The sequence below is a fragment of the Pipistrellus hanaki genome (genome assembly GCF_964339955.1).
Source record: "Pipistrellus hanaki genome assembly, chromosome: 1".
In the NCBI taxonomy this organism is placed as follows: Eukaryota; Metazoa; Chordata; class Mammalia; order Chiroptera; family Vespertilionidae; genus Pipistrellus; species Pipistrellus hanaki.
Genome location: NC_140503.1, coordinates 69,393,809 through 69,420,276, shown reverse-complemented (window position 1 = coordinate 69,420,276; position 26,468 = coordinate 69,393,809). Strand labels below are relative to the sequence as shown.

The 26,468-nt window shown below is 38.0% G+C and overlaps 2 protein-coding genes and 1 pseudogene across 3 annotated transcripts; 2 read left to right on the top strand and 1 right to left on the bottom strand.

The window, feature by feature from the left end:
* The first annotated feature begins 782 nt into the window (after nt 1–782).
* On the top strand, nt 783–3,493 carry LOC311610481 (PHD finger protein 3-like). Its single transcript, XM_084861782.1, is given in 2 exon segments — nt 783–1,374; nt 1,377–3,493. Coding segments are annotated over 2 exon segments (2,202 nt in total). The 5' UTR covers nt 783–914; the 3' UTR covers nt 3,119–3,493.
* An 8,163-nt stretch (nt 3,494–11,656) lies between these two features.
* On the bottom strand, nt 11,657–12,595 carry LOC311610715 (olfactory receptor 4F15-like; the record flags this gene model as incomplete). The annotated part of the gene is made up of 1 exon (XM_084862258.1): nt 11,657–12,595. One exon carries the CDS (start codon nt 12,593–12,595, stop codon nt 11,657–11,659), a length of 939 nt encoding a protein of 312 aa, XP_084718384.1.
* Nucleotides 12,596–15,586: 2,991 nt separating this feature from the next.
* Nucleotides 15,587–24,211, top strand: LOC311620421 (endonuclease 8-like 2; annotated as a pseudogene). Its single transcript has 3 exons — nt 15,587–15,631; nt 23,164–24,021; nt 24,126–24,211. The product of its transcript is annotated as an endonuclease 8-like 2 (transcript).
* Nucleotides 24,212–26,468: the final 2,257 nt, after the last annotated feature.

The following is a 26,468-nucleotide window of genomic DNA, read 5'->3' as shown; positions in this document are numbered from 1 at the left end:
CACAAAGTCCAAAGTGAGTAGAAAGAAAATAATAAAATCAAAGCAGGAGAAAAAAGAATACTCCTAAAAAGCAATACAAAAATTAATGAAACCAAGAGCTGGTTCTTTGAAATGATAAATAAGATTTATAAGACTTTAAATAAACTCATCAAGAAAAAAAATAGAGAGGAACCAAATAAATAACATCAAAAATGAAACAGGGAAAGTAGCAACTGTTAACACAGAAAAACAAAGAGTTGCAAGAAAATACTACAATTATATGCCAGCAAATTAGATAATCTGAAAGAAATGGAGAAATTTCTAGAAACATTCAATCTTCCAGATTAAAACAAGAAATTTAAAAAAAAACTCCCAACAAACAAAAATCCTGGAATTAATATCTATTTTTCTCAAAATATTTGAAAGATGCTCATTATAAAGCCATCATTATCCTAATTTCAAAACCAAACAGACATAACAAAAAAGAGAAATTAATATTTCTGATGAGCATAGATGTAAAAATTATCAACAAAATATTAAACCAAATTCAGGCTTTCCTCCCCCCGCGCCGCCGCCGCCGCCGCACGCCAATGGCCGTGGGGTCTCGCACCGCCGTACAGTCCCCACGAGGCCAGCGACCCTCGCGTTCTGGGCGGCGGCGGCTGCTGCAACGAGGCCTAGGAGGGGGGCGGCGCGCCAGCCAGGACGGTGTCGTCAGCAGCAGCCGCCCGACCCCGTGAGGAAGAGAGGCTGTGGCAGCGCGTACCCCCTCTCCGCGCACCCCCGGCCCCCTCCTCCTCCTCCGCCTCCTCCTCCTCCTCCTCCTCCTCCTCCTCCTCCTCCTCCGCGGCGGCGGCGGCCACCATCTTCCTCTGGCTGCCAGTGGTAGCGCTCGTCGGCGGAGCTGGGGTTGAAAGACACACAGAGAAGTCTTCATGGATATAGTTGATACATTTAATCATTTAATTCCTACTGAACACTTAGATGATGCCCTATTTCTAGGATCCAACCTGGAGAATGAAGTCTGTGAGGATTTTAGTACACGTCAAAATGTCTTAGAGGACTCGCTGAAGAACATGCTCAGCGATAAGGATCCTATGCTAGGATCTGCAAGTAACCAGTTCTGTTTGCCTGTTTTGGATAGCAATGATCCCAATTTCCAGATGCCTTGTTCAACAGTTGTTGGTCTTGACGATATTATGGACGAAGGAGTTGTTAAAGAAAGTGGCAATGATACCATTGATGAAGAAGAACTGATTTTACCTAACAGGAATTTGAGGGACAAAGTAGAAGAAAATTCAGTGAGATCACCAAGAAAATCACCTCGTTTAATGGCACAAGAACAAGTAAGAAGTTTGCGACAAAGCACTATTGCCAAGCGTTCAAATGCAGCACCTTAAAAAGCACAAAAAAAGCACCTGTGAAGACTGTGTCTGCCCCTAAAGCAGGGGGGAAACAACCAGAAAGGTGTCAGACAAAAGAGGAAGCTTGTACATCACCGAAATCTGAGTATCATAAAGAGAGCAGAAGGAGCAGTCGGCAACTTGAACAAACTGAAGTATCAGAAGAATCAGTATCTTCAAGTCACTCTTCAGTGTCATCTTGTCTTGAAATGAAGGATGAAGTTGGATTAGATTCTAAGCAGAAGTGTAATAATCAAGATAAAGCAAATGTGCCATCTCATGAATTAAATTGTCCACTCCTTTCAGAGACTTGTGATAGTATTGAAGAAAAGAAAAATGAACCTCTGGTTGAATGTAAAATCAAGACTGTTAGTCCATTGTTTACATTTTCAGATAAAGAAGAACATGAAAAGAATGATTCTATTTCAGATAAAGTGGATGAGACTATGGTAGAAGAAATGAGTGCAAAGGGAAAAGTTGAACAAGAATCAAAGGAAATGATCAAATTATCCCATGAAGGTGACCAAATTGTTGAGGAACCAGAATCCTCTGCTGCTTTCTGTGGTGATGCAAATCCAAATAAGGCCGAAAACAACCTTGTAGGTTTGTCTAGCACTGTGGATGAAGTAAATGAATGCCATTTGGAATTGAAGAATACCAGGGAATTTGATCAAGCTAAGAACTCTCTTCATAGAAATGAACTAGAACCATTGAGTTATTGTAAAGACATAGAGTCTAATCATAAACAGTTGGAGAGCACTGAATTTGACAAACCAAACTTTGATGAGGTGGTTGATACTAATGCTTTTGAACCAGAGTGTAATGTTGTAGAAAATGCTATTTGTGATGTGCCTGACCAAAATTTAAAACAGTTGAATATTGTTGAAAGTATTGAAATGGAGTCTCATGGAACAGCAACCCTTCAGGATGTCAGAAACAGCCCACCAAATAGTGTTTCTTGCTTAGAATCAAAAAACATAAAATCCAAACACACAAAACCTGTAATTCACTCTAAGCAAAACACGAGCACAGATACTCTGAAAAAAATTGTTGCAGGGAAGCATGAATTAATGCACAACAAAACTAAAGCTAGTGTCAAAAGTGTGAAACGAAATGCCGATGAATTAGAATCTCAGCAAAATTCTCATAGGCCAGTCAAAGTGAGAAAAAAGCAAGTTGATAAGGATTCAAAGATTCAGAGTTGCAATTCTGGGGTTAAGTCTGTGAAAAATCAAGCTCATTCCAATTCGAAAAAAACGCAAGATCAAAATTTAGCACAGATTTCCAAACCTGTAACACATTGGTTGAGTGATAAGCCTCATGGTCAGCCTGGTTGCTCTAAAGAACCTCATCATCCTGCACAAACTGGACATTTATTACATTCCTGTCAAAAGCAGTGCCACAAGCCCCAGCAGCTGGCTCCAGCAGTAAAAACCAATAGTCATGCGAAGGAAGAGCTTGAACATGCAGGCGGTGCAGAGCATTTTAAGGAGGAGGATAAACTGAAACCAAAAAAACCTGAGAAGAACTTACAACCCCGTCAAAGAAGAAGCAGCAAAAGTTTTTCTTTGGATGAGCCACCATTGTTCATTCCAGATAACATAGCTACCATAAAAAAAGAAGGCTCAGATCATGGCTCTTCATTTGAAAACAAATATATGTGGACTCCCAGCAAGCAGTGTGGGTTTTGCAAAAAACCCCATGGCAACAGGTGTGTGTGGTGTGTGTGTGCGTGAGTGTGTGTGAGTGTGTGTGTGTGATGTGTACATTGAACAGACATTCCTTTTTTAGTGTGGGATTAGTGGGAACATTTTAATAGAAAGAAATTAACATCAAAGACTTTTGCAGGAACAAAAAAAACCCTCATCAATCCTGGATAAGTTATAGAAAGATGGAGCCACTGAATTTACAAGTATATTATTCTAGCATATTTTAAAAAGTACCTATAGCATGGTATATGTGGAGATGTTTTGTCATTGTAACCAGTTGGTGTAATTTAGTCATTACATATGGAACAAAAAAACTTTTCTGTTAATCAGAAAATGGTTATACTGTCTTGGGTCTGTATATATTTTATTTGGCTTGAGAAGGATTAGTAATAAAGTGTGAAGGTCATAAAAAAATATATATATTAAACCAAATTCAGCAATACATTAAAAAGTTCATACATCATTTATTCCAGGGAAGCAAGATTAGTTCAATACCCATAAATCAATTAACATTATACATCACATAAACAAACTGAACAATAAAAATCATGTTATCATATCAATACATGCAGAAAAACATTTGACAAAATTCAGCATCCATTTATGATTAAACAAAAACTCTCAGCCAAGTGGGAATAGAGGGAACATACCTCAACATAATGGAGGCAATATATGTCAAACCCTCAGCCAACATCATTTTCAACAGGGAAAAGCTAAAAGTATTTTCCTTAAGATCAGAAACAAGACAAAGTTGTTCCCTTTCACCATTTTTATTCAACACAGTATTAGAAGTCTGAACCTCATCAATTATACAAGAAAAAGAAATAAAGGGCATCTGAATTGGAAAGGAAGAAGTAAAACTGTAATTATTTGGGTATGACATGATACTGTATAGAAAGAACCCTAAAGATTCCACCAAAAACCTACTAGAACTGATCAATGAATTCAGTAAAGTAGCAGAAAAACATTAATATTCAGAAATCAGTTGCATTTTTATACACCAATAATGAACTATCAGAAAGAGAAATTAAGGAAACAATCCCATTTGCAATTGAATTTTAAAAAAAAGTACCTAGGAATAAACTTAACCAAGGATGTAAAAGACCTGGACTTGAAAAATTAATTATCAATTATATCCTTGAAAAATAATTGTATGAATGCAACATGGCTAGACTGAATGTGTAATGAATTTGAAAGGTTTGTTTTTTAAAGAGGCTAAATGACTTTTGTCATTTAGGATACCTGATAGATTTTGAGTATACAGTACTAGATATTAAAGGTCTTAAAACTAATTGAATTGTGTTATCACCAACATTAAAATAATTAACTTGAGTTGTTATTGGGTTTCAGATTTGTTGTGTTAAAAAAAATAAAAACATATTGATTGATTAGTACTGTCAGTAAAAGACAGGGCTCCTTTATCTCAAAAACAGACTCAAATTTTTAATATTAAGAAGTCAGCCGAAACCAGTTTGGCTCAGTGGATAGAGCATCTGCCTGCGGACCAAAGGGTCCCGGGTTTGATTCCAGTCAGGATCATGTACCTTGGTTGCGGGCACATCCCCCGTGGGGGGTGTGCAGGAGGCAGCTGATCTATGTTTCTCTCTCATCGTTGCTTCTAACTCTCTATCCCTCTCTCTTCCTTTCTGTAAAAAAATCAATAAAATATATTTTTTTAAAGAAATCAAATAAAAATAAGAGACAAAAACCAAAGTGCAACCACCAACTAGAAGAAAATGTCTAGCCTCCTTTGAATCTTGATTTGAAGCTACTGCCACTATGGTTCCCTATCTGAGAAAATAAAAGAAATATAGCCACCCACCCTCCTACTATTTCTAAAGTAAAGATGAATTTTAAAATTCACATTACAAGTATTCACATTAAAGGTTTTCACATCTTAGAACTTTTTATATTAAGTATTTTTGTTTATAAAACCAGAAAAAAAATGGTATAATTTTTACATTCTCAGATTAGGAATTTTCTAAAGCATTCATTAGTAAATTTAAGAGTTTTTATACAGAAATTTTTTCCTCAAATAAAGAAATTTGGTCTATTAGAAACCATATTTTTTACTTACTGCAGAAAGAAAGAACACAAGAATTCCAAACTAGCACTTAATTAGGATAAAGTGGGTTGAGGTGAAGAAGGACAAGTTACGTAAATCACAAGATATTCCCTGGTTGTTGTTACACAACTGATGGAAATGATTGATGGGAATGATTGTTCCAGTTCTTAGTCTTGCACAATTTGATGACTGTGCTCTGACCCAACCAGAGCATCAAAGAAAGTAGCCTCACTCCTGATCCACATCACTGTCAGGATCTCTAGATGACATTGTTGTCACAGAAACAGTAGTTTTGCATTCATTTAGAGACTGATCTCCATGCTCCTTTCGTCAAATGATGAGCTGGTGAGTCATATGGCATGACAGCAACTGTACAGCGGCACTTAAAGGTTTGGAAGTTGCTTGCTCTTTCAATGCAAGACCACAGTAATGATTAAACATTGCAGAGTGGGGTCAGAGACATAATTTAAAATTACCAAACTGATGCTAAAATAATGTGTCCCCCACTTAGCATGCCAGGTAAACCCTCTTCTTCAGTTTAGAGAAGAATTGTTCCATTTCGCTCCTATATTTATCCAAGTATAACAAAAAATGTTGGCAATAACACAGGCATAACATACTTGGTTAGCCAAAAGAAAATCTAAAGCTATTATCACCTACGCTAAAATATATAGACTTACTTGTTGTATCTCAAGAGTTGTCAGACTCATTATAGCTTTGGTTAAGGTTAATACAAATTTCTGGGAGAATAAGAAAAAGATGCTCATACCTGTTGATGATAAGACTAAGTATATCACCAAAACCAGTTTGGCTCAGTGGATAGAGCGTCGTCTTGCGGACTGAAAGGTCCCAGGTTCAATTGCGGTCAAGGGCATGTACCTTGGTTGCGGGCACATCCCCAGTAGGGAATGTGCAGAAGGCAGCTGATCAATGTTTCTCTCTCATCAATGTTTTTAATTCTCTATCTCTCTCCCTTCCTTTCTGTAAAAAATCAATAAAATATATTTTTTAAAAACAGAAGGGAAAAAAAAGACTGTGTATCACATGAGTTCCTTGTAACATTTGGCCATATCTGCTTGCAACAGGGTGAAGTCCAAGATCAGATGATATTATATACATGCATACATTAGGTGGATGAATAGGTAAGTAGATAGATTGGTGCATAGATACAGTTAAATATATAGAAACTTAGATGCATATGTAAATTCAATGTTAGGTTTTGATATGTGTATATAACATTTTAACTGGAGTAGCACTAGTAAGGATTGCCAGTGCAGGGATTGGAGAAAGTTGTTTTTCAACATTTTACATCAGATATTTTACTTCAGATGGCCAGCAGGAGGAGCACTGTGATAAAGCAACACTTGAGCAAGGACCTGAAAAGAGGGAGAGTGTGAGCTAAGCAGGTGTACCTGGTGTTGTGGGCAGAGTCCTGCTGTTCACTGGAAGGAAACGGGTGACTTGGAGGTGTGTGGGTCCCTGCATAGGGAACCAGAAGCGCTGGACCTGAGGCTCAGGGAGAGGAAACCTGACACCTGAGCTACAAAGCTGTGAAGCTTCACGACAGTAAAGCCCTAGCATCAGCTGGTAGGAATCAGGGTCAGGATACAACAGCAATATATGACAGAACCTTGTCCCCTCACTGATCATGGCTAGTAGGAGGCAGGGTTCCTTGAAAAAATGTTCATATTATAACAGCAGCAAAAAAAAAATCAAGATTGAAAAGTATATATATATATATATATATATATAGAGAGAGAGAGAGAGAGAGAGAGAGAGAGAAATTCTAATTTTTAAAAGTGTATATTTTTATTTTAAAAAGTGAAGGTGACATTTTTAAAACATCAAATGATATTCTTAGAAGAAAAATAACATAATGATTTTTAAAAAATCCAACCTTTGGCCCATCCAGGGTTGCTCAGTGGTTTTAGGCTCGAACTCCAATGTGGGTGTGCAGGAGGAAGCCTATCAATTTTTCTTTCTCATAATTAATGTTTCTATCTCCCTTTTCCCTTCCTCTCTGAAATCAATAAAAAATATTTTTTTTTTAAATCCAGCCTCTGGAACCAGAATTAAACTCAAATATACCATTAGACAAGTTATTTAACATCTGTGTGCTCCATTTCCCAATCTGTATAATGGGATGATAATAGTATCTATCTCAAGGATAGCTATGAGGATTAGATCAATTAAATAGGTAAAGCTAAGAGCAGTTCCTGACACATAGTATGTACTCTATAAATATTTGCCATTATTATTTTACCAATGAATTGAAAGAGGAAGAATTAAATCTTCAACTTGACAGGTGATATAAAGCAATGAAAGTACATACACAATACTATGAAAAGACAAGATAATTGAGATATATCACAAGATATATTTTCAGGAGGTGAGGGGAGTACAAAGGAGAAGACAAGGTTAATATGTATTAGAATATAAAACAAATTTTATTTTCAAACTGACAGACTCTAAGCAAGTGGTAATAGCCCAGGAAAGGAACCCAAGCTAATTTTTAAGTGGATAAAGCCCTTTCAAATATCATCTGACTTAGTTATAACCATAATCTGTGAGTTGTATTTCAGCCTTTGAAGAAACTGAAATTCAAAGAGGTTAAGTATTTTATGTAAGGTAAGTAAGTTGGTGCTGTTTGGACCAGAATCTCTGAATTTTAACTGTAAATTTTGAGTGATGCTATACTGCCTTTTATTTTAAGACAAAGACTATGATATTTGGGGGAATACAGAAATCTATACGTTGGGCATCCCAAATCTATCATGCTTCCTGTTTTTGTAAATAAAGTTGTTGTTTTTTTAAATATATTTTATTGATTTTTGTACAGAGAGGAAGGGAGAGAGATAGAGAGTTAGAAACATCGATGAGAGAGAGTCATCGATCAGTTGCCTCTTGCACACCCCCTACTGGGGATATGCCTACAACCAAGGTACATGCCCTTGACCGGAATCGAACCTGGGGCCCTTCAGTCCCCAAGCCAACGCTCTATCCATTGAGCCAAATCGGTCCCGGCTGTAAATAAAGTTTTATTGGAACTCAGTAATGTCTATTCAAGTATGTGTTGTCTATGGCTATTTCAATACTACAACAGTGGAAATGAGTAGTTGCAAAGGAGATCATACAGCCTACAAAACCAAAACAATCTGCCCATTTACAGAAAAAGTTTATTAACACCTGATGTACTTGACTAAAAATAAAGGCAAGAACATTCTTCAACATATAGAACAAAGTATGAAAGCAAGACTTGTGAATTAGAATGTGTAACTAAAATCTAAAGATGATTGCTACTTTTTGCACATAACCAAAAGGCTGAGATAACAAAGCAGAACAGGTGAAAAGGGAGATATGGGATACAAACATGGACTGAAGCATGGTTTTAACAAATGTATCAAATATAGGGCAGAGTAGCTTGAAAACAATAGTATGGTTCTTCTGGAAAATACTTATTTACATCATAATTTAACATATGTGAAAGGTATTATTGGCACAGTAATTTGGGAACTGAAACAGAAGGGTTAATATAACCTTTGATTTCTATACCAATCATATACTATTAAAAGTCTCTCTGTGTTATCAGGAAAGAATGTCACCTGTTAACGGGAGAAAAAAAAAAACACTGAAATCTGTAAAGAATTTTGTGAGTTCATTTGAGCCAAACTGTCGACATATTTAGGGAAGCAGAACCTCAACAAATTGAGATAATGCTCCAGAGAAAGGCGGGTTACATTTGTATTTATATATTGCAATCAAAGGAGGGACTTAGATGGGTTACATGAAATCCATTGGTGATAGATGAAGGAGGTGGGGTAAAGCAAAGCTGTGGGAAACCCCTGGGGTTGGATAAAAAAGTAAAATGGTGGACACATACTTAGGTGAGTGCAGGAACAATTAACATGATAATGAAGGAATTTGTGGTATCTGTCCTGGCTCCCACCACATTTGGTTGTGCCCCAGGGGCTCCGGGAAAAGGGAAGTTACAAGTTACCCAAACATCTCACAGATATGTTCTCTTAGAGGTAAAAGGCTCAATAAAGATCTAAGTTGATCTTCGTCAGGGAAGATACTGGCCTAGGGCCTAAGTGCCCACCATAACTGCGTTTAAAGTTTAATTTCAGACCATTCTTTGTGTTACTTTAGGTCTCTGAGTTTGCAAAGCGGTCATGCAGGCCTCCCCTGACCTTGTCAGATTAGCATGTGGCCCCTTTTGTCCACATACCCATTCTTCAGTAAAAACAAAATACAGGAGAATATGGCGCTGAAGGTCCATAAACCCTCAGTAATGTATCCCAGAAAATGGTCCTGGTTCGGTTAAGAGGGCCCTAAACTCACCTTCTCCCTCAAACATACCAAATCTACAGTACATTTGGAACAAATTCCTCTGAAAAATAAAAATAAAAATAAAAACTGGCTAAGCGACTCCTACACATAGACCCAAGGAGAGCAGGTAGGAGAGGCTAGAACACAATCTCGTCATGAACCCCACCCTGGGCTCAGTGACCCATAGTTGGAAAGAACCCAAAACCTGGAGCTGCTTCCTAAGGATCAAAGGGTTTGAACCCTACAACAAGCACCCCAACTTTTAAGACCTTCACCAGTGACAACCCCCCAAGCCTTGAAAAGCTAACAGGGCTGTCATCCACAAGACCATCAAAGCCATAATAATCTGAAAAACTACTTTTCAGGCACAGAACTCACTTGCCCCAGGGCTCAGTGTGAAAATGGTGGCCCAGGGCTATCTGAGCCTTGTGTGGGAGAAGCTCCTTTGATTTTTACCTACCATGTGACTTGACACACATTTGAGGACCTGCTAGAGCGCTCTCCAGAAAGAGACTGAGCAGCACCATCTCCTCACTCTCCCTATGCAGATCTCTAGAGCAGTGCTTTCCAACCCATATGCCCCAAGAATTTTTAAAACATGCAATACCTAACTATTTAGTCAAGGGCACTGACCTCTTTTCCCTTAATTGTCAAATTAAAGAAATGACAACAGCCAACACAATTGCTGTCTGGTGTGAATGAGTCAAAATTTACCTATTTTTTTAAATCAGTTCAGCCTAAAATATAAAATGTATTTTGGAGTTCTTCAGAATTCTAGTAGTTTATGTGTGCCAAGCGATGAAAAAGGTTAAAAATCGCTGCTCATTAGTATCTCCCCAAGGGGAGCTTCTACGTGGGTGTCTGGAGCTCTGGTCTTTGTGACTGCCATCCAGAGGATGTCCCTTGAACACCTGTTCCTGGTGGCCAGAGGGGCTGGGTTCCTGGGTCCCAACAGACTATAAAAATTGCAGAGACAGCTTTAGGCAGGACTACCACCCCCAGTGCACAGCACAGAGAGCAGTCTTTCTGTGAAAGAGGCCTATTTGCCTGAACTGGAGCTCTGGCCTGAGGGGAAAGCTTCAGGTTGGCCCAATATAGGGGCCCAGGGACAGACCTGCTCTCAGAGAATAGAGGCAAGTGCCCACCATCTTTGCATTCTCCCTCTGCTCCACAGAACTCATCATTATCTCCCAAATAGGAGCTTATATATTCATCTGAAACCCCAATTTTTGTAAATGCTATCCAGGGGGTTGCCTGGAACTGATGGTCAGCGGGGCTTATGCTTGTGGTCCCACAAGACTATATATATTTACAAATTTTAAAAATTGCTACCTGAAGATCTGGCTTTTAATCATCCTGAATCTTGGTGCTGACCAAAATCCTCGTCTTAAGAAACTGATAGGTCTTGGCATACCCTCAATAATTACTGGGAGCCATTAAAAATAAAATGGGCTTAGGAGAGGTTGAGGGAAGTTCAATGGGGAGGGGGAGATAGGAGGTATATGTACTAATATATGAAATATGTTAAACAATAAAAAAATATTTAAAAATAATAAAAATAAAATGGGCTGACCCTGGCCACTATGTCTCAGTAGTTAGAGTGTTGGCCCACACACTGAAGGGTCATGGGTTCAATTACCAGTCAAGTGCATGTACCTCAGTTGTGGGTTTATTCCCCAGCCCTGGTTGGGGTGTGTGGGAGGCAACCAATTGATGTGGCTCTCTCACATCAATGTTTTTCTCTCTTTCTCTCTCTCTTTGCCTCTCCTTTTTCCCCTCCCTTCCACTCTCTTTGAAAAGCAATTTAAAAAATATGCTCTGTGTGGGTTAACAAAATACCTGGCCACCATCTTCCAGGAAGACCTGGGTTAACAAAATAAATGAATGAAATAAATTAGAAAGTGTGGGAGATAACCAAGAGTTAGGGCAGGGTTGAACAATAAGGTTTATCTCTGATATGAAGCCACTTTTTCAAGACTGGGAGCAATGGCTGCTTTATCTAATGCATGGAAACTACCACAGACAGTCAGCAAAATGAAGACTCAAAGGAATATGTTTCAAACAAAAGAACAAGATCTAAGAAAGATGGTTCACTCTTCATGAAGGTTGGCTATTAAGGACAGAAAATTTATGAATAGTCACTTGGAAATTTTGTGTTTTAATAAAGCCACTTAGTGATTTTTTCTAAAACCCATAACCTGACTGAACACTCTCCTTACTGCCATCATCAGCTCTCTGTTTCTGAATGTGTAAATGACTGGATTTAGAAATGGAGTTAAAACTGCATCAAATATGGCTAGAAATTTATCCAGATGTGTTGAAGGTAAGGGCCATATATAGAAAAAAATCAGTGGACCAAAGAATAAAAACACCACAATAACATGAGCTGACAGTGTACAAAGAGCTTTGGATGAACAACCTGAGGAGTGTTTCTGAAGAGTGACCAGGAGGAAGATGTAAGAGAGAATGAGCAAGAAGAAAGCACCCAAGGAAATGAACCCACTATTAGCAGTGACCATGAACTCCAATTTATGGGTGTCTGTGCAAGCAAGTTTGATGAGCCGAGGTATGTCACAATAAAAGCTGTCTACTACATTAGGCCCACAGAAGGGCAAGTTTACCACAAATGCCAACTGGGCCGAAGAGTGAATGAGACCAATAGTCCAAGCAATCACTAAAATAAAAATGCACACTCGTGGGCTCATGATGGTCAGGTAGCGAAGAGGTCTACATATGGCCACATATCTGTCAAAGGCCATGGAGATGAGCAGCACCATCTCAGTACCTCCGACAGCATGGCTAAAAAAAATCTGAGCTAAACAACCCCCAAAGGAGATGACTTTCTGCTTCCTGAAAAGATCACAAATCATCTTGGGTCCTGCAATGGAGCAAAATATCATGTCAATTATGGAGAGGTTGGCTAACAGAAAATACATGGGGGAGTGTAAATAAGGATCGAACGTCACAGTGACCACTATGAGGAGGTTTCCCATCATACTGGACAAATAGAAAAGACAAGAAAAGCCAAAAAGAAGGAGCTGGATCTCCCAGGAGTTGGAGAGTCCCAGGAACACAAATTCAGACACCACAGAATGATTGGCTTTATACATTGACTCGTTTGGTAGGTGCACTCTCTTGTACCTAAAGGAAGAAAATGACACAACTCAAATTAATGCTATTATATTAATACCCTCTGTGGAAAAGTACATAAATTTTGGAAATCAAATATTACCTGAGCAATTCACAAATATCACATAACATTCTGCTGGCCACTGTTGCTGTCATTACATATGACAGTAACTGAGTTGTCAGGTGGTCTCGCTAGCACAAGGAATGGTGAGTGACCTGATGGACTGGTTCCCATGGGTGCACCTGATGAAACCATAAACAAAGGGCATTCAATATTAAATTGCTTTATCAGTTTCACCACCATTAACTATCCTCTCCCTCACATACTGACTAGGCAAAAGAGGACTATTCCATGACAGAAAGACTTGTAAGATCCTGTGAGTCTGATTTTGCTCAAGCAAGAAATTATCCTGTTTTGATTTCCAAAAATATAATTAATTCATTAATATACAAATCAAATGGTACCTCATGTCTAAGTTTACCCATAGCCCACCTATGCATCCACGTTTATTTACTGTATTTAGAGTTGGTCACATGTATATTTCCTCAAATGATTATAAACTACTCAAGGTTATAAGTCATTGTGCCTTTAAATTTTTAATCTCATACAGAATCTTACAAATATTAAGTAGTAAAAGAAATATTTTAAATAAATGAATGAGTTACATCAGAAAAATGGCAGTATGAGAGGTCCCTTTGGCCTGCTGCCCGGAAACTTCAACAAGTTAATCAACTATAACTCAAAGTATATCAACAAAGAATTCCCTGTTCAACATAGAAACACACCTGAGAGACCGGTACATTGAAGCATTTAATGGTGAGCAACTAGGAATAAACGAGGAGGCAAGAAGGGAGAAGAGCCCAAACAACCACAGATGCAGCCCAACAGCTAGGCCTGTAGAGTGGAGGAAGCTGGTGGTAGCAGGCTCTTTCTTGGATCTGGAGGAGCAGAGAGTCAAGCTGGGCTATCCAGCAGGCAAGCAGTGCAAACAGTGGCTGAGTCAGCAGAGACATGAGGGCAAGGACACAGCAGAGGGATTATGCCACAGCGTCTGCTGTTGGGCAGTGATGTTTCAGACAAAGAAATGGAGCCACAGAGCCCTGCTGCACCTTGAATTCCCCAAACTCATGTCCAGTTGCCTTGGTATCAGGTCGAGGAACACATTATCTGTAAACCAAAGGCTATTGCAATAGGATTGTGGTTTCCCTCTATGACTGATTCCCGTGTGGGGCACACTGGGAGGATCCCATGGAGGTCCAGGGTCATCAATACAGTGAGGGCAAAACAAACCCCACCCCAAGCAACACAACTGTACTGTCTGAAGAAAGTCAAAGAGGTCAGCTATGGGAAGTCACAGAGGTAAAAAATCTTGTGATTCTGTGCCACCTACTGGAAAATAGTAGAAAGACCTCTTCAGTTAAAACTGGTTGAGAAAAGTCAGCAGTACAATAGATGCCTAGACAGAGACCTACAAATACTATGAATAGCCATGGTAATGAGGAAGTTCAGAAAGGAAATTAAAACTCTCCAGAAACCAAGTTGGAACATTTGAAAATATATAATGTAAATGACCAAGAATTCACGATTGCAGTTCTGAAAATACTCAATGAGATGTGAGAAAATAGATAGGCAATTCAAGGCACTCAGAAAACAAATTAATTAACAAAATAAGTAATTATCAAAGTAATTAAAGCTTTAAAAAAAAAGAACCAATCAGAAATTCTGGAAATAAAGCATGCAATTAAGGAAATTAGGAATGAACTACTGACCTGTATACTGAAAACTACAAAGCATTATTAAAAGAGATTGAAAATATACATAACAAAATGAAAAATATCTTGTATTCATGGATTGGAAGAGTCAATATAGTTTAAATGACTATATTATCCAAAGTAATATACAGACAATGCAATCCCCATTAAAATCCTAATGTCATTCTTTAAAGAAATAGAACAAAAAAAAAATAAGATTTATAAGGAACCACAAAAGATCCTTAATAACCACAGCAATCCTGAGGAAAAAGAGCATAGCTAGAGGTGTCACACTTCAAATTCTACTACAAAGCTATGATAATCAAAGCAGCAAGGTAATGGCAAAAAGACACACATATCAACGAAACATAATTGAGAGCCCAGATATAAAACCACATGTATATGGGCTGATAATTTTTAACAAAGGAGCCAGAAACACACCATGGAGTAAAGAGACCATCTTCAGCCTGGCTGGTGTGACTCAGTGGTTGAGTGTCGACCTATGAACCAGGAGGTCACAATTGGATTCCCCGTTAGGCACAAAACCAGGTTGTGGGTTTGATCACCAGCAGGGGGCATGTAAGATACAGCCAAATGATGATTTTCTCTCGTCATTGATGGTTCTATCTTTCCCTCTCCCTGCCTCTCTCTGAAATCAATAAAAACATATTTTTAAAAAATAAAGCCTTTTCAATAAATAATGTTGGTGAGATTGGAAAGACACATGCAAACAAATGAAATTGGATTATAGCTTGTCCTGTTGTACAGAAATGAATGCAAAATGGATCAAAGACCTAAATATAAGATCAGAAACAATAAGTTACATAGAAGAGACAGCATAGGTACTAAACTTATGGACCTTGGTCATATAGAATATTTTATGAAGTTGACTCCAAAGGCAAGAGAAGTAAAGGCAAAAATAAATGAATGGGATTATATCAAACTAAAAAGCTTCTGCACCTCAAAAGAAACTGACAAAAAAGGCAGCCAACTGAATATTTGTGAACAATAGCTCTGACAAAGGCTTACTATCCAAAATTCATAAAGAACTCATAAAACTCAACACAAAGCAAATAAACAACTCAATTAAAAAATGTTAATTGAGGACCAAAACAGACACCTCCCAATAGAAGGCATACAAATACCCATAAATAGCCAACAGATATATGAAAAGATGTTCAAACTCACTAGCAATTAGGGAAATGCAAATCAAAACTGCAATGAGATACCACCTCATGCCTATTCGAGTGGCTATTATCAACAAGGCAAGTAATAACAAGTGGTAAAGAGGTTGTGGGGAAAAGGGAACCCTCATTCACTGCTGGTGGGAATGTAGACTGGTGCTGCCACTATGGAAAACAGTCTGGCAATTCCTCTAAAAATTAAGAATAGAGCTACCATGTGTCCTAGCAATCCCTCTCCTGGGTAGATACCCAAAAAAACTTGTAAACATGTAATCTCAAAGATATATGCACCCCTGTGTTCATTACAGCATTATTCACAGTGGCCAAGACATGGAGACAACTGAAGTGTCCTTTGATAGATGATTAGGTGAAGAATACTACTCAACCAATAGAAAGGATGAAATATTGTCATTTACAACAACAGGGACAGACCTTGAGAATATTATGTAAGTGAAAAGTCAAGCAGAAAAAACTGAGATCCATGCAGTTTCAGTCATATGTGGGATATAAAACTGAAACTCATTAACACAAACAGCAGTGTTGTAGTTATCAGAGGGAAAGGAGTTGGGGATGAAGGGAGCCTAATATATGGTGACTAAAAATGAGTTGTCTTGGGTGATGGGCAATATATAGATCTTGTAACATAAAAATTTACACTTGAAACCTAATTGATCCTATTAACAATGTCACCACAACAAATTTAATAATAAATAAGTCAATAAATAAATAATAAATGGACTGCCGGGACCGGTTTAGCTCAATGGATAGAGCGTCGGCTTGGGGACTGAAGGGACCCGGGTTCGATTCCGGTCAAGGGCATGTACCTTGGTTGCGGGCACATCCCCAGTAGGGGGCGTGCAAGAGGCAACTGATCGATGACTCTCTCTCATCGATGTTTCTAACTCTCTATCTCTCTCCCTTCCTCTCTGTACAAAATCAATAAAATATATTTTTTTAAAAAATAATAATAAATGGACTGATTCAATACAGTTACTGTCCGGTCCTATTAACTCATTTCCTTCAATAAACATTTATCAAGCACCTACTATGTGCTAGGAAACAGTCTAAGCACTAGAAATATAGCCAAGAACAAAAATACCTATCTCTTGGATTTACATTTTGGCAGGGGGGAAAAAGACAATTAAATATATAGATAGATATATAAATGTCAGTTGATTGTTTCAGTATGGATAAAAATGGGCAAAGGAGGGGAATAGTATGGGGAGTGCTTTTATAATAGAATTTATGAGAAATTTTTGCTGATAAGTTGACTGATAAGAAAGCTAAAGAAGGTAAATGAACAAACCATGAAGGTTTGGGGTGGAGATATTCCAGGTAGAGATAACAGCAAGATAAAAGCTCTGATGTATGAATTCACTTGGTCTTGAACCTGAATTTTTGGGGGATGGAACAAGGGGTGCAGTATGTGTAGTAGGGCCTTATGAGTCATAAGATTTAGGTTATTATTCTGAATGAGATAATTAGAGTTTGAACAGGAAAACAACAAAATCTGGCTTACATTGTTAAGAGATCACTCAGGCTGCTGAATTGTTAATACACTTAAAACTGTCAAGGATATAACTAGGATTATTTTTGCAATAATCCAAGCAAGAAATGATGGTGACTTAGAGGAGGGTGATAAAGGTAGACTTAGTGAGACCTTGTATTCTGGATGTAATGAGATGATGCATGGTGAAATTTTCAGGGCTATAAATAACCCTCACATTTTAGAGATTGTAAAATAGTGCACATCATGCAGAGCTTTTATAGGAAAATAAAAGAATTATGAAGGGTACTAATCCAGTAAATGTACATTTGGTCACCAAATTTAGTAAGAACTCTAGAATAAGGAAGCATTTGAAGCTTTAATATGGAGTCTGTAGGAAATTTAAAAAAATAATCTCTAACACAGAAAATAGAAAGCTATGGGACTCAATAGTGCAGATAGTAGTACCGGCTAAAATGTTGTTATAACCCAGTAGGAATTATTATGTGAAGATAACAAAATATTCTCTATTTAATTTTTTGAAGCTAAGTCATTGGCTTCTCTATGCAGCCTCACCAAAATACATCCAAAATTGCAAATAATGAGCAAAATACTAGCGCTACATAAATATTAGTTTCTATATTTAGCCAGAAAAAAAATATCAACTCGGTTACTGTCAAACCTGCATGTACCAAAAGACAAAATGCCTCTTTGCTATGGTTGGCTACACTGGCCAACTTACCAAGGGCAGGCCAAATTACACTTGGGCAAAGATGCAGATACAGCCCCTAAAGCATAACTTCAGCCACTTCTACTACAATGGATGGTGGATGTTACAAGAAGGTGTTCTCTTTCTGTGTCATATGCATTTATTCTGCCAAGACATCTAGAACTGTGATAGAAAATTATGTGTATTCTGCTGAACACCCACAAAGATGAACATTGAAGTATTACAAGCAAGTGTTAGTTGTACCACTATTTAAGAAGTTTCCTCTGCATATCTAAAACATTAGGCAGAGAAAAATTTAATCCTCCATAGCTTCTCTTTATAGGTTTATAACCAGGGTAAATTAAAAGTGAGAAATATTTATCTCTGAAAATAAAGAGCTAAGAATTTTCGATACTATGGTAAAACTCTGCTGTCATTAATACCTGTTAATTATCAAAACTTCAGCAAAAAGACAATTGCAAATTCTTCTCACTTCTACTTATCACCAATAGATAAAGATTTCCTATAATCAAAATTTTACAGGACCAAATGAGAAGCAGGAAAGCATTTGAAGCAATAGTCAGATGGCTCCTTGAATACTAGAACATAAAGAACTATGGCATTCCGTCAACACTCTCCAAACCCTGAAGCAAGCTATGCTTCTATTTAGAACTTAAGAGAAAACAGCATTGGAGCATCAATAAATGAAATGATGTAAGCAAAGGAAATGTAACAGTAAGGGACCTATATTATCTGCTATCTGAGCAAAGCATCCAGTAAGATTTAATGGAACATTGTTTAACTGTTGTCAACCTTTGTTTGTGACATAATATATGAGTAATAACAACTTCATTTAAAAGTAACCAAAAAATTTTATTAAAAAAGCACACATAGGCCCAAAAAAATTTTTTGTTGAAATGATTGCATATTCCAGTTATTTGCATCCTGATCTGCATACCAGCTCATTTTTAATAGTTTAATAACTACTTTCTTTAAAAGATAATTTATGGTACTTATCTCTACACGTCATTTCAATAGAAACTACATGATAGAAAAAGCAATAATAAAGTCTAATTAACTATTTTGACTGAATAATTTACCTGGATGAGTATCTGTCACATGAAATACCAAAATAAATCAATCATGAATTATGGTGAATAGTTTTCTGATATGTATTGTATCCTTTTGGGATCGAACCAAAAACTGCTTTGCAGAAATATATTAGCAATGACCAGAGGTGGGAGCAAAGTCAGAATATATCCAAAATATACCCTCAATATGTGTACCTTTCTTATAGGACTTATCAAAATACATGGAAATAGGTCCTTTTCAGTCTCTCTCATTAAGCCAGTTTTCTTATTGAGGATGCTTTTGGCATGTCTGGGAACATTTGGCAATGTCTGGAAACATTTTTTGTTATCACACTGGAAGGACCAGGATTATTACTTGAATCTAATGTGTAGCGGTCAAGGAGGCTACTAAACATTCTCCATTGCCCAGGATAAAAGTATAGCCCCCAACAACGAAGTATCCAACCCCAAATGTCAATAGTGCCAAGGCTGAGATGCCCTGCATTAAACTACACGTTTTTCCAGGGAAAAGTCAAAGTCTTTTATTCTATTTCTCCAGGTTCCCAGCACCATTCCCATCATACAGTGTGCCTCTAATTAGTGTTTGTTGGAGGGATAAATGAATAAATGGATGGATGAATGGATGGATGGATGCATGGATGGATGGATGGATGGATGAATAGATGGATAACTGGATTGAAAGAGTGAAGAATGATGAATAAATGGACAGACAAAAGACAGATAAGAATAAAGCAAAGAAATAAATATTTCTAAACAATTGCTAACAAGTCATTTTTCTAAGCATTATGAGCTAATAATGACCACACTTCATAAAAATGCAAACTTTATGGAAGAATTCATTATCTCTACACATACATACACACACACACACACACACACATACACACAAATGATTATATACCAAATGTACTCTCTAATTTGGTAGTTAGAATTAGACTTTTTCTAGGTACCCAAGTGATACACCTTGGAAACAAAATACTAATGTCTCTAGTCTTAAGCAATAAGAAATTACAACTCTTTCACATCCTTATGTAAATTACTTTTTCTTAGCACTTTTGGGGATTAGTAGCTAACACAAATATAGGTATGTAAGCCACTGTGATTTTAGACAGTATAAAAAGCCAAATAAATTTGGAACAGTATAATAAGCCTAAAGGAGATGCATCAAAGTTTTGGATAAAGAAACAAGAAAAATGTGAACTCTAAAAATGAGTCCAGTAATCTAAAAAGGGAAAGAAAGCAAAACAAAGAACTGAATATCAGAACACATTAATGTGTATATGGTTTGTATCTTCAGGGTTTCAAAAACAAAAGTGACTCCTGGTTGAATACCCAAAACTAGATGAAGGCATCTACCAGCCCCTGAAAGAGTGATATGAGCCAATTTTTGCTCCAAGTAGATTGAGTATGTTCTGCAAGAACACTGAATCTTTTGTTCTCCAGGACTTTCATTTAACACCAAACTTTTCTTAATTAAAAGCCATGAAAGTTATAATAATTCTAACATTCACTCTAAACATTGTGATTTCTTTTTCATACTTACATGGATTTGGTCAGTCTCCAGGGAGAAACTCTCATTTATTTTCAAGTTTATAGTTGAAGAAAATAGAGATAATTAGTGTGCTACTAAATCAACCTACAGAAATAAACCAGTAAGTATGTAAATGAATTTCTGGCCAGGCATATATAATGCATCAGTTGGCATATCTAAATCATGAATAAGACATAGTATTTGAGAATTCAGTACCTCTGTTTACCCATTCCTATGCTTTATCACTCTAGAGTCCAAGATGTTTTTCCTGCTTCCAACTGAACTCTCTAGTTCTTTATTTTAATTCTATATCCACTTGTCTGTTGATCTGTGAAAGTAAAATAAAGATATTATCAAAAACCCTTTTAAGTGAATCCTTACAGTACTTGATTGAATTAAGTAACCACATTAAGTTGTCCCTTTCTTCTTATGATCAGTTTCCATATTTCTAGATTCCTAAATTTATTATTTTCTCCTAACCTTATTTGACATTGTGGTGGCCAAAAGTAGATATGAAGGGGAAAAACAACTAAATACCCAACAAATCAAGATTTTTTTTTCTATATAACAGTCAAAAATTATGGTAGATATGTTGATAGACATGCAGGTGGGGTCAAGTACATTCTCAGGAAGACACTTTACCAGTCAATCCTTCTCCAAACTCTGTGTGCATCATTTGGTTCTGGTCTCAAGCATAACCATTATGGCTGTTGCAGTTTAGGTTCTTACAATGGTATTTCTTGGATCACATGATCTCACACATCTAGAGGAAATAATGAACAACATAAACAGACCCAGAGAAAGAGAAGCAGCGATCAGACTCTCAAACCTCAGAGGGAAAGTAAGGGAGGATGGGGGTAAGGGGAAGAGATCAACCAAAGGACTTGTGTGCATACATATGGGCTTAGCCAGTGGCCATGGACAATGGGGGTTGGGGGGGGCCATATCTAGGGAGGGGTTTGGGATGGGAATGGGGGAATAAGGACAATTATGTGAGACCATAATCAATAAAATAAAAATTAATTAATTAATTTAAAAAAAACAATCTCCAACTCATTCTTTATCTTTATAATAAAGATAATATTTTATCCTCTTAAAAAAAATACCTGAAGTGAATATCATCCTTTTTTAGCTTCTCTGTAAATACAGAAATAAAACAGAGTAAGTGGTCTTGACTTCTAACTTCTGTGAATTATTAATTTCCCTTCACTCCAATTAAAAAAAAAGGTCAATGAGATAAAAAGTAAGTAAATCTTTTTCTAAGTCATCATTTGAAACACCAAATCCCTTGCCTGTGCTACAGGCATTGCATTGTGCTGATCCTGACTCTCCTCCACAGCTTTAGTTTTACCCTAGAAACCTGAGATACATTTCTAGCAGCAAGTAAAAGTAAGTCAGTTATTTGATTTTCTAAGCAATCTATATTGCTCCTATATACTTCCTAATGTAATCTGTTCCTTTTCCCTACATTATAACCTACCTAACCACACCAAAATTTTTTCCTGTTGTTATCTTGACTTTTCATCTTTTGCCTACCTGTTCTTAGACCACAGTATCTTCCGAGAACTAGAATATATTGATAACTGAGCTTCTGCTTATACTAATACTAGTATATAAAAAGCTGACAATTTTTAAAAAGGCAATTAATTGACAGCACCAGAGAATAGTGATCCAGGGCTGCTGCAAAGACTGGATTTGCTAACTTAGCTCAGGTGGTCAAGGGAATTGTCTCTGGAACCCAGTCAGTTTGGTAAGAACAACTGGAAGGAAAATCTTATAATGAGTCACTGGAGATGAAACAAAACAGAGACTGGATGTTTTAAGAGCATCACCTTTGAAAATTTTTCCTGTCAATTTAGACTCACTTACTGATGATTTAAAATGAGGCAGAATACCTGGGGAGTATGAAGACATTTAAACAAAGTCATGTGGATTTTACAATAATTTTCAATCAGTTTAAGCATACATAAGCTGAAGAAGCAGGAGAAATTGCTTAATCATCTTCCACATGTATAAACAATGGCAGGGATGAAAATAATAGGGTGAACTGTTATTCATGTTTAGTGTCAAGGTGACTGAGATCTCAGGAGTGAAGATGAGCTAGCATGGAAGACAACAGTGCATTGAGAATGCTTCTAGGAAAGGGAACAGCAGATCAGGCCTGATAGGAGGCAGATAGGAGTTGTGCATTTTTTACCCTTCAAAACCTGCTCAAAGCTCTCCTTTTCCAGAAACCTCCTAGTATTGACCCCAGTGCATATTAATCCTTCCATGTCTTTTTGGCATTTTCAGGACCTTCATCCAAGCAAACCCAGCCATAAAATGTGCATAAAAATAAAACCAATGAAATACTACTTTACTTTTTTAAATGATACCTTTACATTGAATAGATGCTTTCAAAAAAAATGAAACTAGACCGCCTTCTTATACCATTTACAAAAATAAACTCAAAATGGATGAAAGACTTCAATATATTACTCAAAACCATAAAAAAATTAGAAGAAAATATAGACAATAAAATCTCAGACATTTCTCATAGCAATATTTTTTCTTCTGGCACATCTCCTCAAGCAAGGGAAACAAAAGAAAAAATAAATAAATAAATGGGACCACTTCAAACTAAAAAGTTTTTGCAAAGAAAGTCATCAACAAAATGAAAAGATAATCCACTGAGTGAGAACATATTCATCAGTTATACACCTGATAAGGACCTAATATCTAAATCTTATTAAGAACTCATACTATTCCCCTCATTATGAGCCATAAGCTGTGTGCAGGCCTTTCCTGTGGCTGAAGGCCCAGAGCCAAGATACCAGAAGACCATCTGTGAAGAAGTTTCACCATTTGGTCTCCCCCTGTGTGGGGCAGCAGATGGTCAAGACAGGGGGTAGCAGTAAGAAGCTAAACCCTGCCCCTGTGAATCTAGGACACCCAAGTCCATGAAAAAAAATTATTCCTTAGATTTGATCCAGAGGAAGAAACTAGGTCTGGCAACAATCCACTGCCAGAACCTCTATGAAAAGGAAAGAGGAAGAAGAGGCTGGGTACCAAAAGCAGAGCTTGGGCCCTGGCAGCAAAGAAATCTCAAACCAGTCCTCTCAGTCCCACAGTAGAGACAACGGTTTGGAGTGTTTGGGGGATAGACAGCCCTGCAAGAGGTGCTGAGATGCTCCAGGTGGCTTCCAGAGGCTCAACTGGTGGTGCCCACGGTGCCAGCACAAACTGCAGGTTGGTCCTGCACTTTGGCAGAGGCGAATTCCTGGCATTTTATAATTGTCAGATATCCTGGAGCTCTTCCCCAGTGGTCCAACTCACCTCTGACATCTTGCCTGATAAGTCCCATCAAGGACAAGCCTTGGAAACTCTGGGCCAGGAGTAACCTGTCTACCATACACTGTTGGACCAAAGATACTTCTCAGGCTTAGGGAACATCATTAAGAATGAAGCCGTGTACAGACCTGGGATCCATCCCATTTCTCTTGGTTCACTCCTCAGACCTCTGCAAATTGAGATCCTCATGGATCACGTGGTGGAGTTCAGTACAGGATGGCTTCAGGGTAAGTTCCAGGGCAGACAGAATCACACACAGATCTACCAGAAAGAGCAGTGTCTTGCTGGGTACCAGGTTAGGAAGGAGGCCTTTGGCCCAACCTGGTGGGTTGCATGATGCTCCCGTCATACCTGGCTCAGGCCCCAACAATTCAGTGCTTGGACCTTTTGGTAATAACAAAAATGGAAAAAAATTAAACAATCCCCAGGTGACTTCCAGAGGCTCACCTGGTGGTGACCATAGTGCCAGCACAGGCTGCCACCTGATGAGCCAGAGCAAGTCCAGCTTTCCTAAGGCACACGGGCCCCTTCTTCACAAAACCTTGCCCTACGGGGACTGTGATGCCTGAGTGTAGAGAAATGGGATGTGGGCAAGGATTGGGACTAGAGGCAGGAATTAGAGGGAAGGTTGGGTCAGAAAGATATCAGTCCTGTTGATATTGATCTCACTGAACTTATGTCTAAGGCAGAGTTTTCACAGGGTTAGATTATTTTTTTAAAGTGTTGGTTAATTCTTCCTATCTAATTCTGCCATTGTGAAAGATAAGAAAAGTTATGTTGACATTTAAGAGAAAAGCCTCCCAGAACGACAGTGGGCTAATGAAAATATAAGTCTGTGAAAATAGCTGTGCCCCAACATTGCTGTTTGGGATGTTTTCTGTTATGAAATGTTGGTTAGTTTTAAGGCCCTCCATTTGATAATCAGAAACATGGAATTGTCTTTCTTCATTCCCTGGAGGGAATCGAGGGATAAGGATGGAGGAGCACAAGGTTCATGCTCAGATTCAACCTCTTGCCTGGGTCATTTATCCTTTCTCCTGGGATGGAGACACCAGGAGAAGGGAGTGGGGTTGGGAATGAGGGTAGCCTGGGAGTTGGACACCTTTCTGGTGTGCCCTGTGGGCTTTAGAACAGAGCTATTTGTTTCCTCCTAAGATGATATATTTGTTACCAGTGATATGTGGAATCAGCAGGAATCAAAGGTTGTGGAGACAGTATAAATGTGTTAGCAACAGCTAGAAGAAACTAAATAAAAACATTTAAATAAAGCTCTTTTTAAAAAATAAAAATAAATAAAAAAATAATAAATAAAAAAGACAACAACAACATACTATTCAACACCAAAAGAACAAACAATCCAATTTAAAATGGGCAGGGCGGCAATGCAGGCCCACCTATTAGGCCCATGACTCTGATTCTTGACACATGCACATGGGGACTATGATTCTCAGTGTGTGCAAGAACTATGATTCTTGGTGCATGTGAGGACTCTGATTCTTGGTGCTTCCACACACACCACCCCACTGACACAAGGCAACAGAACTGAGCATCTGTGACTCTGATTCTTTGGGCATGCGCATGGGGAATCTCAGTGCACAAATGCTGGGACTCTGATTCATGTCATGCATGCGAGGCCCCCACTGACCCAAGGTGGCCGCACCAAGCACCCATGACTCTGACACTTGGTGCATGTGCACCTGGGGGGAGAAGGGCTGCTGCTGACCCCCAGCAGCCACACCACCCACCTGCAAGCGAGCTTACTCTCAGCACACACAGCTCCTGCAGACCCAAGATAGCCATGCCTGTCAGTGCCTGAGCTCTTCAGTGACCCTTAGGTTGCATGATGCTCCCACCATACCTGGCTCAGGCCCCAACAACTCAGTGCTTGGACCTTTTGATGACAGCAAAAATGGGGAGAAAATGAAACAATCCCCAAAGGCAGAAAAGGAAGAATTGCCAAGAAATGAACTAAATGAAATAGTAGAGGCATGTAATATGTCAGAAAAAGAATTGATTGTAATGGTTATATAGTTAATAAACCAGATGGATGAGAAAATCAACAACCTATGCAAAAATCAGGAGGAAATCAAAAGTGATATAGCAATAATCAAAAACACGATGGAAGGATTCAACAGTAGACTAGGAGAAGAGGAGGACCGAATTAGTGAGATAGAAGATAAAGTAGAGAAGCAAGCCCAATCTGAACAGCAATTGGAGAAAACAATTAAAAAGCAGGAGAGCCTAAGGGAACTTTGGGACATGAAATAAAACAAAATCCACATAATAGGGATTCCATAAGGATAAGAAGAGCAGCAAAAATTATAGAATCTATTTGAAGAAATAATGACAGAAAACTTCCCTGATAAAGGGAATAAAAAAGTCACACATGCACAGAGAGTCCAAAACAAGATGAACCCAAAGAGATCCACCCCAAGACACATTGTAATTACAATGGCAAATGCTAACCATAAAGAAAGAATCTTATGCAATAGAGAGACAGAGAGTCACTTACAAATGATCTTCCATCAGATTATCAAATGATTTCTCAACAGAAACACATCAGGCCATAAGGGAATGGAATGAAGTAAACAAAGTGATGAAAATCAAGGGACCGAATGCAAGAATACTCAATCCAGCAAGGCTATCAATCAAAATTGAAAGGGAAATCAGGAGCTTCGCAGACAAAAAAAAAAAAAAAAAAAAAAAAAGACAAAAAAAGGCTAGGGGAGTTTATCACTACCAAAGCCAGCAATGCAAGAAATGCTAAGTGA